Genomic DNA, 19264 nt, shown 5'->3' with positions numbered 1-19264 from the left:
TTTTCTAACAATACTATCTTTCTATATAATTATAGAAAGTGAGAGGAAGCAACTCTAATACAAAACCACAGTAACTTATAAACTTGATTCTGACTTATAAACTGTAATTAGAAATATTATATATTAATATGATGCTTCACCAAACATGCACACACATACTCACCACATATACTATAAAAATCTGATAAAGCATAGCTAACATAAAAGCTTTAAAGACATAAAAAGGTAAAATTGTAACTATTTACAATATTGTTGAATTGCACTAGCATCGTTATTCAGTTAGCTTCCTCTTTGCCTTTATACTGTTTTCTTCAACAGTGGTTTTCCAAACTTGTTATGGTACCCAGATACTTCAAAGCCATGTTGCCCTTTACATAGCACCATGAATCACTGATGTGTTTAATTCCAACATAAAATTATACAAGCTAGGAACGATTTTGCCAGCAGAAAATATAACTTTATTACAGCTTCCACATCTCAAAAATAATACTACCATCAATAAAATATTTATTAAACCACATTTCATAGCAAGATAATAAATAACACAATTTGAGCCAAGCTAACCATCTAGAAAGACATGATTCAAAGAAGAGTGAGTATATGAGACAACTGCTCAAGTTTAACTTCCTCCTCTTAACCTGCAATTTGCTTTGGTCTGATCTTAGCTCCCAGGGTCTGACTTCTTGGCTCTCTGACTCCATCTTTAGACTTATCTTAACCTGGCCCAACATGATCTGAGCCTTGGCTCTTTCCCATACATGTGGGTTTACTGCACTCCCATCTCTGCAAGTGCTGGCTGGCCCATCTTAGGAGCGGGGGAAGGGGGTCTTGAGGTGCTCAAGAAATCCAGCCAAGGAAGAGATGCAGGGAGGCAGGGTTACTACAGAAAAGAGGAACATCACCCTTGTGCCTGAACCTGGTTAACACAGTGGGTGGTAAATGTACTAATCAATTGGAAAAAGTAGCTCTATAGATTAGCTTGGGAATGAAAGGGGCAAGTCAGAGTTAAGAACAGGGTCTGTAGCCCAGTTAAAGCAGTAAAAAAATGCATGAGGTGCTGAAAGTGGAGGGCAGAAGCTAGTGGAGGGGCCTCTGAGCCTTGAAAGGAATGATGGCAGTTTGGACAATTTGTTTGTTTATGTCTTATTCTACAAAGAATTTGAAAAGTTAAGTGAGAGTAGCTTAGAGCTCATTAATGTAGAGCACCTTATTCTTTTCTGAAACAAGTCTGACAGGAAGTTGTCTAAGATAAGAAAAGTTTTGGACACAAAATGCACTATTTTCTGTTCATGGCCCCAACTTTACAGGGAGCTGAACACATAGTACTTTTTGCCCTGTAAGTTCAGGTTCATTTTATTTTAGTGTATCTCTCTTTTGTTAAATTTTTAATTGGAAGATAATTGCTTTTTAATATTGTGTTGGTTTCTGCTGTGTATCAACATGCATCGGCCATAGGTAAACAAATGACCCCTCCCTCTTACCAAGTGTATCTCTAAACACAGATTTCAGATATATAAAATTATCCACACACATGTCCCCCCAAAAGTTACTGAACAACACATGAGAAGCCATTTCTGTTTAGTAGTTGGTTTCTTTCTTGTTTGGTTGTCTGCTGTCACTTAGGTATGTAAGTAGTCAAAATTAACATTTTAAAATTAGAAAATAACTAAGATTTGAAACTTTAACTTTGCTTAGCATTTGGAAAAGATGACCATCATAAAATACTCAGACAGAAACTAGCTTCATAGGTAGTCTGGAAAAAAAAATGTACACTTAAATTCTCAGAAATTTCTTGATGGGATATTGAGCATTAACTTTTCAACCTATTGGTCCCTCAACTGGGAACTTCTCCATCCTCCCTGCCCCCTTTTGGGTTAACCTAAAATTAATAGTAACTTCTATCTATTGAACACCATTGTGTCAGGGGCTTGAGAGTTACCTTAGTTAATCCTCTTAACAGACCTGTGAGACATTATTTCCATTTTGCACAAGAGGAAAAGAGGGTGCAGAAATGGTAATTTGCCCAGGGTTGTGTAGTAAGTGGCAGAACCAGGAATCAAGCTCACACTTCTCGGCCTCCAGTGGATATCTCTGTGTTACAAGCTTTGCTTTCATCAGGGTGCTTGATCCTCTGCATTGCAAGCAAGCCTTTACCCCCACGGCAAGGATGCACCGCCAACTCTTACCTCTCTGCTGCAGTCCTCGTTTTTGGTCCCTCCAGGCTAGTGTGCTTCAGCCCTGGTCCAGTCAGGTTCATCCCTTTCGCTGGTTCCTCTTCCCTCAGTTTCTCCTGATACTGACTGGCAAAACTGGCTTCTTTACTTTGTTTTGCTCAGATATCACTTCAGGAGGCTTCCTGAACCCCCTAATTATAATCACAGCCCCAGCACGCCTCACCTCTAGCTTACTTGTCCCCCTTGCCCTTAGCATTTTCAAATGTACGTGAACTCTGCGAAGGCAGGGGATAGGGCTCTTTGTCTTATTCTTGGTCTGACACTTGGATTAGCACCTGGTACAAAACAGACCCTCAGTACTCTTCCAATGAGTGGAGACTCAAAATACAAGCCTATCATTCATGGCTATCATTAAGTCCTGAAGCAAATTAACATCCAGAAGTAGGAGGGCTCTAGATAAACATGTAGTTTTATGGAAACTATTGGTTCAGTTCAGTTCAGTTGCTCGGTCATGTCCAACTCTTTGTGACCCCATGGACTGCAGCATGCCAGGGTTCCCTGTCGATCACCAACTCCGACAGCGTGCTCAAACTCATGTCCATTGAGTCGGTGATGCCATCTAACCATCTTATCCTCTGTTGTCCCATTCTCCTCCTGCCTTCAATCTTTCCCAGCATCAGGGTCTTTCCAATTAAGTCAGTTTTTCCCATTAGGTGGCTAAAGTACTGGAGCTTCAGTTTCAGCATCAGTGCTTCCAATAAATATTCAGGACTGATTTCCTTTAGGATGGACTGGTTGGATCTCCTTGCAGTCCAAAGGACTCTCAAGAGTCTTCTAAAACACCACAGTTCAAAAGCATCAGTTCTTTGGTGCTCAGCTTTCTTCATAGTCCAACTCTCACATCCATACATGACTACTGGAAAAACCATAGCCTTGACTAGATGGACCTTTGTGGGCAAAGTAACGTCTCTGCTTTTTAATATGCTGTCGAGGTTGGTCATAGCTTTTCTTCCAAGGAGCAAGCATCTTTTAATTTCATGGCTGCAGTCACCATCTGCAGAGACTTGGGAGCCCCCAAAAATAAAGTCTCTCACTGTTGCCACGGTTTCTCCATCTATTTGCCATGAAGTGATGGGACCAGATGCCATGATCTTAGTTTTTTTAATGTTGAGTTTTAAGCCAGCTTTTTTACTCTCCTCTTTCAAGAGGCTCTTTAGTTCTTCTTCACTTTCTGCCGTAAGGGTGGTGTTATCTGCACATCTGAGGCTATTATTTCTCCCGTCAACCTTACTTCCAGCTTGTGCTTCATCCAACCTGGCATTTCTGCATGTAAGTTAAATAAGCAGGGTGACAATATACAGCTTTGATGTAATCCTTCCCCAATCTGGAACCAGTCTGTTGGTACAAATCTTTTATACAGAATTTTAGGAAATGTGTGTATATTTATGCCTATCTGTATTTCTTGTAGTCTTTCAGCAACTTTAAAGACAAAATAGTTTTATGTGGAAGTTTGAACTTCCTAACCCAACCCAAATGTTATATATTAGTATAAAATTGTATTTTCTCTATATGTGCACCTAATTTTATTAAAATGCATACAGGAAACAAAAATCCCATGGATTATGTTTTCACTGCACAAAAATTTTAAACAATGCCACAATTATGCAAAGGGATTACTGTTAATTGGAAATGCATCTACTGTTTCACTGTGGTACAATATTTTTTAATGAAATGTTTCAAACACTGCAAGCTCATCTGAAAATTTTGCTTAACTGTCACCAAATTTTCCTGGTTGAATTCACAAGAGAATGTACAATGTACTTAAGGCTTGGGCATTTGTACCTAGCTGTGGGCAGCACAGTGATGCATGATTTATCATGAAAATACCTTCCCTAGTTAAAAAAAAAAGATTTTATGTCAGTACAGTCCAATACAATATATGTAATTTGCTAACTCATTTGCTAAATTAAATGCTTATTGTAAAAGCTGTTATATATATGTACACACATAAACTGCTTTTCTGGGCTAAAGTACTATAAATAGCATATTGATTCCTTTCTTTTTATACAGGAAAACTTGATTACTAAAATTCTGAAATCCAGAAACCCTATTAATTGGAACATTTTCCTCCAGGAGACATTATCCTAGCATTTGCCAAACTATTACCTTAGACAAAAACAAAGATTTGTACGATCTTCCTTCCTTCCTTTCTTACTATTTGCACTTGAGATCAGCTTCAGGCATCCAAAAATAAATTCATTGTGACCTTCAAGGAAGAAGAATATAGCCTAAGACATACACTAATTAGCAACTTTTAGGAGCATTGAATATGGCGTCTAAAAAACCCTGCTACATAATTACAAGTTGGCTGTGTGTGAACTAGACATTAGCACTTGGGCAATAAATACAGATACGAAAGTCAGATGTACTGAAGAATAAAGTATTTCATATGTTTTGTACATATCTGAAGTCTCTGCACTCTTTTAAGCATCTGAAGTTTTAAATTAAAAAAAGCAAGCTATACAATTCTTTCTTTATATTTTGAAGTTATCATGAATAGCATTATAAACTATACCATATTATACAGTGTTACACTTAGAACTGCTTCAACTTTCCTAACTTATTATTATCAACAGTTTTATGTAGGATAAGGTAAAAAGCCTCACTTTTTTGGTGTTTTCTTTGATTTAGTCTAGGTTCCTGGTTCCTGGATGAGACTGAAGCTCCTAGAAGTCCAAGAATCAAACTAGTACTACCTCATAAGAAGTTTACTACTTGTGTTATCCCTTTTATACAATGTCATCCTGATGCTTCCAAATGTGAATTTTTCAAATAATTGAAATACATTTCTAGTTTGATACAAATATTTTGAAAAATTTAGTAAGACCTCTTTACTGGTCATTTGGCAGCGTAAAAAAAAAACCTGTTTTTTGATTCAGGAACTGTTAATGAACATATATTATTACACTAGCCATGTCTTTACTGTACAGTTTTACTATAGAAGGCATCTACCCAAACACAATGTAGGCCCTGATTAATACAGATGTAAAAAGAATTTTTGGCATCCTGTGGACCAAAGTATTACTACTTACCTGCTGCCTAAAATCCTCTGCTCCTCACATGATGATATGTAATATAGCCTGGGTTTGGAAATCTGGTAACTAAAGTTGTTATAGCAGTACATTTATTATGTCAGTTAAGGTTCTGTATGAGATTTGCAGAGGTCTCCCAAGAGGAAAAGCAAATAGCTTTTGCTTTTAGACTGTGGCATCTACATGGCATGCATTGCTTCTTCCTGCTTCTGTAAGCTTAAATAATATTTTAATTATGTTTTCATTTTCAGCTCTTCCTACAATTTCCTAACATTTACTGCTTAAAAATATCTAAGTAAAAAATGTACCTAAATCAAATTTTAATTTCCATAAATGTCTAGAGCAATGGCTACAAATTAACATGAAATTTGAATTGGTGTTCTTTGGTGATATCTTCAGAGAAATGGTGACCATATCTTAATACTAGGAATTATGAAGAGCTGCCAATACATTTTCTAGTGAGAACATTACTTTCCAGTGTTCATCGTTATAGGAAGGTTGATAGTTCAAACAATTTATTGCTGCTTTATAGTATACATAATTAAATGAAGAAACATGTTAAACTCAAGGGAATTTTTAATAGGTTACTTGCAATTGTTATTGCAGGCAACAACTTGTACATGATTTTATTTCCAAATCCACAAAAAACAAATTTTATACAAATCAGCACTGTAAAAATGTCAATTACAGCCCCAGAGGCTTTGCTGGCAGAATAATTGTCTAAATTCTAGGATATGGGAAACAAGTTCTTTTCTGGATTCATCTTTTTTTTTTTCTTTCTTTTTTTTTTTTACAAAAAAAAAAAAAATTTACAAGTGAAATGTTACTACAAAACTTTTTATAAGGAATTTTTGCAAAACATTTACATTTTACCATCAACTATTTCTGTTTTAAAATCATTATGTAGATTTAATACCCTATGCTGCACATCAATTTATGTGGGATGACAACTTAGTGACATGCATAAAAAAACACCACAAGGCATTAAAATGAAGACTTAAATACAAATATTGTTGCAATAAAACAGTTATAAAATTGAAAAATAGGACCTAAACATCATGCTTATCTAAGTTTGACAAATTAACTTTTTCTCCTAGATTACACACTTTTATTACTGCTCTCATGAGAGTGTGATAAATAATGACTTAACATCAAGTTCTAATGTAATCAGCAACACATACACAAACCTAACCAAAGAAAGTATACTGTAAGAAAAAACTATTCTAACACTGGAGTTCTACCATGATAAATACATAGCTTTGCACTGATAATTACAATAAAGAAAAGTTTTATAACAGTGGCAAAGGGAATGAACAGTGAAATGTCATTAAACAAGACTCTACTGCACATCTGTGCCCTATTACTTATAACAGCTATATCCCACTGAGTCAAATAAAGGACATTGAAATTTACGATTCTTATAAGACAGAAGAGTGGATTCAGAATGGTTTGCAGAACAGACTGTCAAAATATTTCTAATTTCAGTGGTGAAATGTGCACCTGCTAACACAAATTAATATACTTTATATGCTATAAAGCTATCCAGATTCAGTTTGTTAAATTTATAATAGGCCTCATTGTTGATTAAAAAATAACTTCCATTTCTGAGGCGCATACATAGGTATGCATTAAAAATGGTTCATAGAATAATGGTGCAGAGAGCTCACACTCAGTATTAACAACAACAAAAAGTGTCACTCTGAGGAAACATGATTCAAACATTAGGAAAGTTTCTTTGCATAAAAAAATTTATAGCACTGATTGTGTAGCATAATGATAGATAAAATATATATTTGATGTTTCAGCTCCTATATAATAAAATTAAAATTAACACTACCAAATGCTTCTCTGTACCAAACAAAACAACAAACTGATTCTGATGTTTTAAAGCCAGATACATCAGTTGTTAAGAGTACATTAAATAAAATATACAAAACAATTTACAAAATCCAACTAAAATTTAAAGACTTTGTTACAAGTCTACAAAAGCTTTAAGAAACTTGAAATTTATAACCACAGTGTAAAAATTTTTTTTCCTTTAATCTCAAAGCTTTTTTATACAAACTGAAAGCACAAAAGACCTTCAGTTTTATATAACGCTACAAAGGGCTGGCCTAAAGTGTACATAGTGTAAACAGTGATCATTACAGTATTTCTCCTTCATCAAAAATACAAGAAACATCACAATTTCAGAAGAGAATTCGCATGAGTAGTACTTTTCCTGAAATAATAGAGAATGTACAAGAAAATAACATACACCTATACTCAAACAGTCCCCAAACTAATGGTGTTAATTAACCAAGTAGTTAAAAACTTCAGTTTTCAAATGGTGAATTCCAACTGCATTATAATTCACTGTAAATATATTTTTAAATATGAAATATCTTACTAATATTTAAGCTACTGGCATACTTCAGATTTTTTTATAGGAAACTTTTGGCCATCTTTCCTATTAAGATGCTTGTACAAACAATGAAATACATTTATTTCTTTCATCACTTATAACTGACTGATATTTTTAAAAAATACTTTTTGTTTCATAGCATCACATCTGTTATACATTTGTTAGGATGTCTTCTTAAGGAAAATTCAGTTTCTGGTATAACACAAAGACATTACTGTGTTATAAATCCTTAATCAGCCTCTAAAACAGTGCTAGAAATAAAATGGGATTGGCTAATTTTTAGCAAAGAGGAAAACAGAAATTATAATGTAGTTAAAAGATAATTTTCTGCTGGCCTTAAAAAAAGTGTGATAATTCTTTCTTTGGCTACCAAGTCAAAGCATAAAGAATTTTGCACATTGTCAACATAACTCATATTTACAGACTATGAAACTACAGGATGATTTAAACTCTATGCAAATATTTCCAATATAAACATTTAAAATGAACTTTGTGGTTCAACCTAGTGTTAGGAATATAATCAATCCTAACTTCAAAACCATACCTGTTAAGTTGCCTCATTTTATTTTTCTGAAGCTATTGTGAGTTTTGTTTTAACCATTTTCCCCCCAGTATTTTCCTACGGTTTCAATCTAAAATTTAACCTAAGGTTTAGCTCTAAGTTCCTTCTGCGTCTCCAAATGGAGAAAGTAATTGGATCTCACTGATTGTCTGCATACCCACTACTACAATGTAGTGGTAATAAAGATCTGAGATGCCTCTCAGATTCTGTTTTTGGAACTTACCTAATTTAACTGTTGAAGAATTTCTAATATTTAGAAAAGACGGCCAAAACTATTTTCAATTGATTTTCCAAAAATCAAGCTAAGGAAATAAAGCATTATCTCTATCATCAGTTAACTATCTGTTTTCTGTGATAATGGGGGAAAAATCCACATAAATATTACTGACTGAATTTATAACAAAGTACTTTCAAAGAAAACAAGTCCAATTAAGGTCCAGTCTGCAAACTACTGAGGTCTGTCTTTTTAAACATGTTAACACATGATGTTAAGAGAGGGGAAGATTCAGTTTAAAGATTATGTGATATATCTCCAAATAACTACAACGTACATAATATGGAGGAAATACTTTTCTATCCGTTTCCAGTATATCAGTTTGCTTTTGTATTTTTAAAAATTCAACACTTCATGTGCTGACCCAAAATCTTGGAATACTTAAAGAAGCCAAGAATGAAAACATGATTTCCTACTCTGTAATCCACTTGACCAGCCCATTTCCAGATTTTCAAAGGTGTGTAAACTTAAGTGCAGCACTAGAGGTCTCTATTATAAATAACTTCAGAATTCTTCCATGTTGGTTGAAACATTGGGAGTTGCTGGGTTTGAATCTTGAGAAATGGCTGCAACTGTGACAATTCTTGGGGAGCCAAGCACCTCTGTAACAGATGAGTCCAGTTCTCCGGAGGTAACAATGGCAAGAGCTGTCCCACCACCTTTTTTATTCTGGTGCGTTTTGACATGTTTGGAGAGATGATCACTCCGCATAAATCTTTTAGAACATTCTGGACATTCAAATCTCTTTTCACCTAAACAGAAAAATAGTAAATAAACAGCAATTCACTTTATCTAAATGAAATTATCATTTAAAATAATTTCTCTTCTTTTTCAACAGTTGCAAAATACTTTGTTTCTATTTCAAAATGCCAACAAACACACAGTGCAGTATAGGAGAAACACCACGTGACTGGGAATAAAAGAACTGTGTTAAAGTCCTGATTCTGCTAAAAACTGAAAATAAAACTGTTTCCTCAGCTTCCCTATCTACAAAATAAGAAGGTTCCTGACACATGATCTCAAAAGTCTCCTCCAGTTATAACTCTGCATAATATCAAAGCTCATATCCACTCTTCCGTAAAAACTGTTGTCAAAATTTTGGACATAATGACTAGAGGCAGGAAATACCTTGAAACTACTTCAAATAAAATCAGTTAATAATTTTACAGTGTATTGAGTTTCTTTACAAGGTAAAAAATGAGAGTGGGGTAAACACTACATTTCAAATTTAATAGTTTTTAGATCTTGCAGAATTAGAATGTTAGTTTCTGGTAGACAGAGTGATCCTTAAATATTCTCTCTTTAATTTATAAGATAGTTCTATTGGAAGTAACTACTTCTTTATTTTAGAAAAAAACAATTTTGTTTTTACGTATAATAGGCAGGGGCACGTAAAAATTTAGTTAATTGACATATCACATTTATAATGGATAAACTATTAGCTTTATTTCTCTCCTTACAATTATTATTTAGAGGAAAGAAGCACTATTTTCCTGATAACAGAACTTAAGAAAATTAAAAAAATTCAATTTGGCTTCTTCTTTTACCTGGCCCTCCTTTTGATTGACTAATAGAAAAATCTATAGGTTCAAGTGTCAGATATCCCCTCTTCTTTATCTGTTTGCTTTTATTTAAAAAAGAATTGAATGTGATTCACTGAAATTTCCTCTTTTCATAGAAAAATTAAATGAATGGATAAAATCCTTAAGGTATAAATAAAGCCAGTTAAGTTTTAAGGCAAAATGACTTGCATTTTATGAATGTTAACACTGAGGCAAGGACAAAAAAAACAAATGAGGGTTTATGTTTAGGATCAATCTTGAACTCCTTTATCTTTCAGGCTTCCCATTTTATTTCAAAAGAAAAATTCAAAGTGTACAAATTTAAAAGCTGGAAGAAATCTAAAGGATCTTATTTTACATTTTCATTTTATAGGTAAGTTGAGCCTCAGAAATTAATTTGCTTGGGAATCCCCCAATTAGTTATCCAATTAATTGATAAAAGAGCAGAATTCAAGACACCTGATTTCTAATTCAGGTATTATGTATTAAATCACCTGTAGTAGAGATCTCTGTTCTTTTATAGCAATGATAACCAAGAATAATCAGAAAGATATATCACGTAGTGATGGCTTGAAGGCATGAGCTTTATTCACTAAACACTGAATCAATGGGTGACCAACTTGTACACACTGGCTGTTTAATAAACATTTGTTAGCTGTGGTATTTATTCACAAACTCAGTTATTTTTCAGTATTAGATTGGTGCAAAAGTAATCGCGGTTTTGCACTGTTGAACGTTGCCATTTGATACTAGAATACATTCTTAAATAAACGTAGTGACATTATGCATCATTTTAATGTGCATTTCTCGCTTTGTTTTCTTTTTGCTAATGTCTTATTACTTACAGTTTATATTTTAGACTAGACAAATGATGTTTGACAAAAAGCAAATTTGAGCAATTTTCTTATTCTAGTTTAAATGGGTAGTAAAGCATCCGAGACAACTCATAACATTAACAACGTGTCTGGCCCAGGAACTGCTAATGAACACATAGTGCACTGGTGGTTCCAAGTTTTGTAAAGCAGAAGGGAGCCTTGAAGATGAGGGGTGCAGTGGCCACCATCGGAAATTGACAACGACCAATTAAGAGTAATCATCAAGCTCTTACAACTACATGAGAAGTTGCCAAAGGACTCAAAGTTGACGTTTGAAACAAACTGGAAAGGAAAAAGGAAAAAGCTCGATAAGTGGGTGCTTCATGAGCTAACAGGAAATGAAAAAAATTGTCACTCTGAAGTGCCTGCAATGCAGGTGACCCTGGTTTGATTCCTGGGTGAAGAAGATCCCCTGGAGAAGGGTAGGTTACCCACTCCAGTATTGTTGGGCTTCCCTGGTGGCTCAGCTGGTAAAGAATCTGCTTGCAATGGGGGAGACCTGGGTTCCATCCCTGGGTTGGGAAGATCCCCTGGAGAAGGGAACAGCTACCCACTCAAGTATTCCACCCTGGAGAATTCCATGGACTGTATAACTTTCACTTTACTTTTCTTATTTTACACAACAACAAGGAACCATTTCTTGATAGGACTGTGACATGCAACAAAAAATGGATTTTTTTTTTTGGTCTTAGTCCACTAAGCTGGACTGAGATGCTCCGAAAGTATCTCCCAAAGCCAAATCTGCACCAAAAAAAGGCCATGGTCACTGTTTTGTGGTCTGCTGTTAGTCTGACCCACTACAGCTTTCTGAATCCCGGCAAAACCATTACATCTGAGAAATATGCTCAGCAAATCTGTCAGATGCACTGAACACAGCAATGTCTGCAGCCACAACTGGTCAACAGAATGGGCCCAATTCTTCTCCAAGACAATGCCTGACTGCATGTTGCACAAACAATGCTTCAGAACTTGAGCAAACTGGGCTACAAAGTTTTGCCTTATCTGCCATTTTCACCTGAACGCTCACCAACTGATACTTCTTCAAGCATCTCAACAACTTTTTGCAGGGATAATGCCTCCACAACCAACAGGAGGCACAATACTTTTTGTCAAATCCCGAAGCATGGATTTTTATGCTACAGGAATAAACAAACTTACTTCTCATTGGCAATAATGTGTTGACTGTAATGGTTCCAATTTTGTATAAAAAAGATGTGTTTGAGCCTAGTTATAATGATTTAAAATTCATGGTCTGAAACCACAAATATGTTTGTACCTACCTAATATTTGTGTTGCTCCAACACAATATTTGGAACAACTGCAGTATGACCGGTATTGGTGATACAAAAATGAACAAGTCAGAGTCTCCGACTTTAAGAAGCATCCATTATCTTGAGAGAGTCCTTTGTTAACCACATGAAACTACTGGTACGAAAAGAGAAAGGAATTCACGTCCCCAGCTACTCAGTACCAAACTCTAAGATAAATGAGAAATGATGGGGACATGGCTTTTGTGTGGACTTTCTAGTCTACTCCCAAGTGGTGTGGCTATCCAATTAATTTCAAGCAATAAAAGTTGGCTAGAATCGCAAAATAAGTAAATTATGTTGTACAATTAAACTATCATTAGGGGAATGACATTTCAGTTCATTAACCTTTTTCCACGGAGAAGTGTGTCTTCTGTGGTGTAAGAAGACAATTTCCTAATTTCCTACCTCTTTGGCAAACATTATCATTATACTTTATAAAATATAAATTATAAGGAGGCAGAGAGTTCTTATACTAACTATATATCCTACAGTATCTTTTTTTGTATTTATATTTAGAATTATTTCAATAATTATTTTAGTAGGGTTAACACTTTTTATACTTAATGCAACTAGCTATCAAAACTGTTGATATTAGTTATTAATACTTACAGTGGGCAAAATGCCCCAACTCCCTAAAAAGATGCCTGTGTCCCAACCCCTGGAATTGTGTGTACTTTTATTTTTTTAATTGTAGGATAATTGCTTTACAGAATTTTGTTGTTTTCTGTCAAACCTCAACATGAATCAGCCATAGGTATACATATGTCCTCTCCCTCTTGAATCCCCTACAAAGATGCCTGTGTCCCAATCCCTGGAATTGTGTATACATTTTATCACATGGCAAAAGGGATGTGACTAAGTTTAAAAAGGTTAATATAGACAGACTGTTCTTAATTATCTGGGTGGGCCCAATCTAATCACATGAGTTCTTAAAAGCAGACAGCTTTCTTCAGCTGGAATCAGAAAAATCCAGCAGGAGAAATTAGAAGTGTGAGAAGAACTTGACCTGTTGCTGCTGGTTGGGAGTGGGGGTGGTTTCCACATGGAAAGTATGAGAAGGAATGTGGGTCACCTCCAGGAGCAAACATTAGCCCCCATTGACAGACAGCAAGGAAACAAGGACCAACATCCTACAACAGTGAACACTGAATTTGATTGTCAGTGTGAATATATCTGGAAGCAGATGCTTCCCCAGAGACTTCAGGTGGGAACATGACCCAGTCAACACCCTGATTTCAACTTGTGAGATGTTAAGCAGAGGACTCAGGCTGAGCCTACTAAGACTTCGGACTTAAATAGCTATATAGAAAAGTGTGTTTTAAGCTGCTAAATTTGTGATAACTTGTCTTGGGAGCAGTAGCAAACTAATAAAGATATCATCTTGAAAAAGGTAAAGCATAATTCAAAAAGTAAATTACAGGTGATCTATAATATGGATCAAGATCTGAAAAATATCTTCAAGTTTCAAAAACATGTCAAGAAGAAATTTCAATTTTTTTTCTCTAAGAAAATCTAAAGGATGTAACCAAAACAACTTTGGTTTAATAAACTGAATATAAAAAAACTGCATATTTTATCTAGATTATTAATAAAATGCCACGCTGTATGACACGATTATTCAAATATAGTAGTATTTATATGTACTATATATATTTACACATATAAAAAGGATATAAGTAGAAGATGCAAACTTAGAAATTATGCAGATTATTTCCTAACATGATATAACAGCGTTTCTCTCAGAAAAAAATTAGCTGAGATTTTCAAATGGAATCATAGATTTGAAGGGATGAATGGAATAAAACATCTTTAAATTTTTATTTATTTGAGGTAATCAATCCATCAAGAGCCAATTATCTAGCTGTCAGAGTCCTACCTATAATTTCATTTTCATGTTACCCTTAAACCTAAGCTAATACAATGTAAAAAACACATTTTATGAATATTTTTCAAAGCCTGCCATTTGATAACATATCTGCATATTTACCAATTAAAATAATTTCCAGAGTAACCGAAGAGATTTTATTAGTTTCCAAGGGCTACTATAGAAAACAAAACAAAAACAAAAAACCACAAACTGTGTGGCTTAAAGACAACAGATATTCACTCTCTCACAGTTATGGAACTAGATGCCAAAAATCAAGATGTCAGCAGCACAATTCTCCCATCAAAGGCTCTAGAGAAGAATCCTTCCTTGCCTCTTCCTAGCTGCGGATGACTTCTGGCAATCCTTGGCATTGGTTGGCTTGTAGGTGCAGCTCTCCAATGTTTCCCTCTGCCTTCACATGGCCTTGCCCTCTGTGTATCATCTCTTTATTATACGGATATCTGTCACTGGACTTATTTATTTATTTTTTACTTTCCAATATTGTACTGGTTTTGCCATACATCAACATGAATCCACCACGGGTATACACGTGTTCCTCATGCTGAACCCCTCTCCCACCTTCCTCCCCATACCATCCCTCTGGGTCATCTCAGCACACCAGCCCCAAGCATCCAGTATCACGCATTGAACCTGGACTGGTGATTCGTTTCATATATGATATTACACATGTTTCCATGCCATTCTCCCAAATCATTCCACCCTCTCCCTCTCCCACAGAGTCCAAAAGACTGTTCTATACATCTGCCGTCACTGGATTTAACGTCCACTAGATCATAAATGCTAGGCACCAGGCATAGTTACAAATTCCTCTTAACGCATCTCATCTGCAAAGAACTATCTCCCAATAAGGTCACATTCACCAATTCTATGGAGTAGGAACTGTCTCTCTTTCTGGGAGACACAATTCAACCCACTACAGGGACATTTTTAAATGTATGGCATTTGTTATAGGCAAGCAAAAAACACATCCTTTGCTCAACGGATAACTTCAATCAAACATCCATTTGCAGCATCTATACAATTTCTTGCCAGACTTTTATATATAACTCACTTTATAGAAATTATATTTTGATTTGTTCTTAAAAACCTAATTACTCAAACTTAGAAACCTGTAGTCCCTGGATCCCTCCAGTGCCTATTGGGATGGTCTTATCAGTCCCTCCTGGACACCTCTTCATGAGTACACTTAATTCTCCCCTATCATTACCTGGGGGTAAAAGTAAATTAAAAGAGGGAGAAATGATAATTTGAGAGAAGTTATGTGGCTTAAGTTTTCTCAAAGTAGAAGACAGATAAAGGAAAGTTAAGTGGGAGTAACAAGAAATAAGAAGACTTGAGGGTGCTAAAGTATGAGAATGAAAATATTAAGAAAACTATGTGTTGCATGGCTGTTATCATTATTATTGATGCTGAATGTAATGACTTTATTTTTAAAATAAAACTGTTAAATAATGTGCTAAAAAAAAAAAAAAAGACTCGAGAAGGTTTAGATAATTACTAAGGCAATGTGAAAGCTGAAAAAAAGTAAGATTGGCTGTTCTGAGAGACTGGTTGAGATTTGAGACCATAAAATTCGTAGACATCAATCTACATCATGAGAATTTTTTCATTTCCTCCTTCAGCAATTATCAGCTCAAACAGAGAAGCCCGTTTGGTCATTTTCTTATTAATACTTTTTTAAAAGGCAATCTTATCTACTCTAATGGTTTTAACTATCATCTATAAATTGATGGCTACATCAAGATACAGAGTCCTAAAATAGGAATTTGATCTCCCAGATGTGCCATAGAAAGCATCATTCAAGATGTCCCAAAAAAAACTCATTAACTTTCCTATCCTTATATCTCAGAAATAAAAGGGGAATTCCTCCCCAAAATATGAAAGAGACAATATTAGTAAAGACAGTGACCAAAACTTAACTCCTCTGTGAAAAGACTCAGAAAACTGGGGGAAAAATAAACAATCAAATCAACTCATTTAGACTCTGTAAATTAATCAAGGGTTCCTGTAACTCAGTGAGTGTTTTATAAGGAAAATGGCTAAATCTTGATAAAAACAGCAAGTTTTGTGGTGTTTTAACTTGCTAGTTCCATTTACATTTCCCAGCAGCCTGGTAGCCACCAGAGGGAGCAGAACAGAGTGAAAGCCCTTTCAAAACTTCTTTCCCCAAGAATCATCATTGCTTCTTTGGAGGACTTAAAACAATGTTGCAGTGAACATTCCTTGGAAGTGCTCCAATGCAAAAAGTCTTCCTCCAGGAATAGAGAAGAGCATGTGTTTATCTAAAACAATTAAAGACAAGTATTTTAACTTCATGGATACCTGAAACAATGACTAATACTTGGGCCAAATAATAAACAGATAAACAAAAAACTTAAAAAGCTCAGAGGTATGAGATAGCCATAGGGGCTCTATAAAGTTCTGACATACTCCTTGGAATGTAGAAGCCACATACATGCTTAGGGCTGTGAACATACTCAGGAGAAGGGTTGAGATGAACCGAACTCTCACTTATAAGGCCTACCTATCCTTTGAGGCTCCCCAAGAGAACGAAGAGAACGAGCATTGTCTGGCTGAGAGCTGAGGGTGCCCCAACATGCACACAAAGCCTCTCAGAAAAGAGGGAGAGATTAAATGGTCTGAAAATTCCCCAATTTTGATGAAAAACATTAATATACACATGGAAGAACCGCAACTAACTTTAAGTAAGTTAAATGAAAAGAAATTCACACTGAGACATATAATAATCAAACTGTTTGAAGTTAAAAAAAAAGAATCTAGAAAACAGCAAGAGAGAAGTGACTTATGATCTACTGCTGCTGCTGCTAAGTCACTTCAGTCGTGTCCAACTCTGTTGGACCCCATGGCCTGCAGCCTACCAGGCTCCTCCGTCCATGGGATTTTCTAGGCAAGAGTACTGGAGTGGCTTGCCATTGCCTTCTCCGTATGATCTACAAAGGATCATTATAAAGAAAATCAGCTGATTTGTTTTTCATCAGAGATCATGGAGGTCTGAAAGCAATGGGATGATATATTCAATGAGGTGAAAGAAAAAACCTATAAACCAAGAATTCTATATACAGCAAAAATATCTTTCAAAACTAGGGAGAAACTAAGATGCTTCCAGATTGATAAAAAACTGAAGGAATCTGTCACACCTGTAAGAAATGTTAAAGGTGGGTGGGGGGGTGGTCCTTGAGGCTGTAATGAAAAGATACTAAATGATAACTAGAATACATATGAAAAAATAAAGAATGCCAGGTGAAGTAACTATACAGACAAATACAAAAGACAGTATAAATGCATTGTCTACTCATTTCCCCCCATCTAGTTTCAAACAAGACTGCATAATACTTATAAATCTGTGTTGAGGGGTACACCATATACAAAGATGTAATTAGTGAAAATAACAGCATAAGTGGAGGCAGAACTATGTAGGAGAAAGTTTTTGCATGTTACTGAAATAAAGTTGGTATTAATCCAAATTAGACTGTTAAAAGATGTGAACTATAATATCCAAAGCAGGAGCCACTAAGAAAACTACACATATATATTAATATATACACACTAATATATATAGTATATATACCTATACTTACATATATCAAAAAAATTACAAAGTAATTAAAATAACACATGAGCAGTGTTTAACACAAAATGTCAACAATGGAGAAACTCAGGAACAAAAAAGAAGACATGAAGACAAATAGAAAACAAATATTAAAATGGCAGAAGTCTTTATCAGTAATTGCATTAAATATGAATTGAAGTCTCCAAAAGGCAGAAAATTGACAGGATGGATTTTAAAAAATGGATTTTAAAAAATCTAAGAGGAGCTATCTTTAAATTCAAAGACTTGAGGAGGCTAAGAGGATGGAAAACAGATATACTGTGCAAACAGAGAGTTAGAATAGCTATACTAATACTACACTGGTAAGATAAAAATTACTACTAGAGATAAGGAAGGGTACTTTATAATAATAAAAGTATCACTCCACCAAGAAGCTGTAACACTTAGAAACATGTAAGTACCTACCAAAAGAGCTCCGAACCACAAGAAGCAAAATCAACAGAAGGGAAGGGAGACAGACGTTCCACACTATACCAATCCTTTTCCTAAATTCTCCATTTCAACTGCGGTAGTCATCATTGATACCTTTCATCTCTTTTCTCACATTTAATCAGTCACCAAATACTGTTAATTTTATTACACAGACATCTCTTAAACTGGTCCCAAGTACACCTTACAAATTCTGTTTTATTAGGATCTTACCAAAAGTTCCTACTGTCTTTGCTAACTGGTCTCAAAATTATTCCCTAGAAATCTGTCCTCCATACAAATATCAAATGGTTGAAAATGAAAAAGTGACCATCTGATTATTAGCTAAAAACTTCCAATGGTTCCTCATTTCCTATAGTTGCAGGAAAAAAAAAATCAAATATATGTAACATCCTATTGATCTCTGCCTACTTTTTAAAAATCTATTGTCACAAACATCATGGTTCCCAAATACTGAACTGCTTGTATATCCTGACATCATATCTTCTTGTATAAGTTAGCTTCTAGTTCAAGATAAAAATCCTGACTCTGCTCCACCGACCAATCATGTAATTCCTGGCAACTTCTCTCTCCAATTTTCAGTTTTTTCATTTTTAACTGGGAAGAGCAGAAATATCTATTTTATATCACTGTTCAAAGGATGAAATGCGAAACTGTATTTTAAAAAGCATTCAGAAACCCAGCACACTGAAGGAGATCAGATACGTTAACTACTACTGACTGTTACTGCCTGTCTGAATTTATTGCTTCCATGGCTCATTCTAACTCATCACTACATAACTCAACTTGGTTCAAGGAACTAAGTTTCAAGCCTTGATAAAGAAGTCAATTAACCTCTTAAGACTTACGTTTAGTCTTTCTTTATAAAATGGTAGAATTGCACAAAATTGTTTTCAGGAGTCCCTTTGGCTCTAGACACATTGCATGAGGCATATGTGTGAAGCTGAGCAAGAAATTCCTTGGGACTGTTAAAGTAACAATTAACTAGAAAATCTCCCTCAATTTTTAGACTGTAATTTCTCAAAGATTAAGTATTGTCTCATGTTTTTGAAAATGTTTCAAT

At 35.1% G+C, this 19264-nt stretch overlaps 1 protein-coding gene across 1 annotated transcript in view; it reads right to left on the bottom strand.

The window, feature by feature from the left end:
- Positions 1-5824: 5824 nt before the first annotated feature.
- Positions 5825-19264, bottom strand: part of SP4 (Sp4 transcription factor) — an 82183-nt gene continuing 68743 nt past the window's right edge. Inside the window, exon 6 of the mRNA XM_061413680.1 lies at positions 5825-9258. Within this exon, the coding sequence (XP_061269664.1) occupies positions 9011-9258 (248 nt within the window). The 3' untranslated portion in view covers positions 5825-9010. The remainder of the gene's footprint in view (positions 9259-19264) is intronic.

This window comes from Bos javanicus, chromosome 4 (genome assembly GCF_032452875.1).
Source record: "Bos javanicus breed banteng chromosome 4, ARS-OSU_banteng_1.0, whole genome shotgun sequence".
Lineage (NCBI taxonomy): Eukaryota > Metazoa > Chordata > Mammalia > Artiodactyla > Bovidae > Bos > Bos javanicus.
The sequence above is the reverse complement of the archived record's forward strand: the minus strand, read 5'-3'. Positions and strand labels throughout refer to the sequence as shown.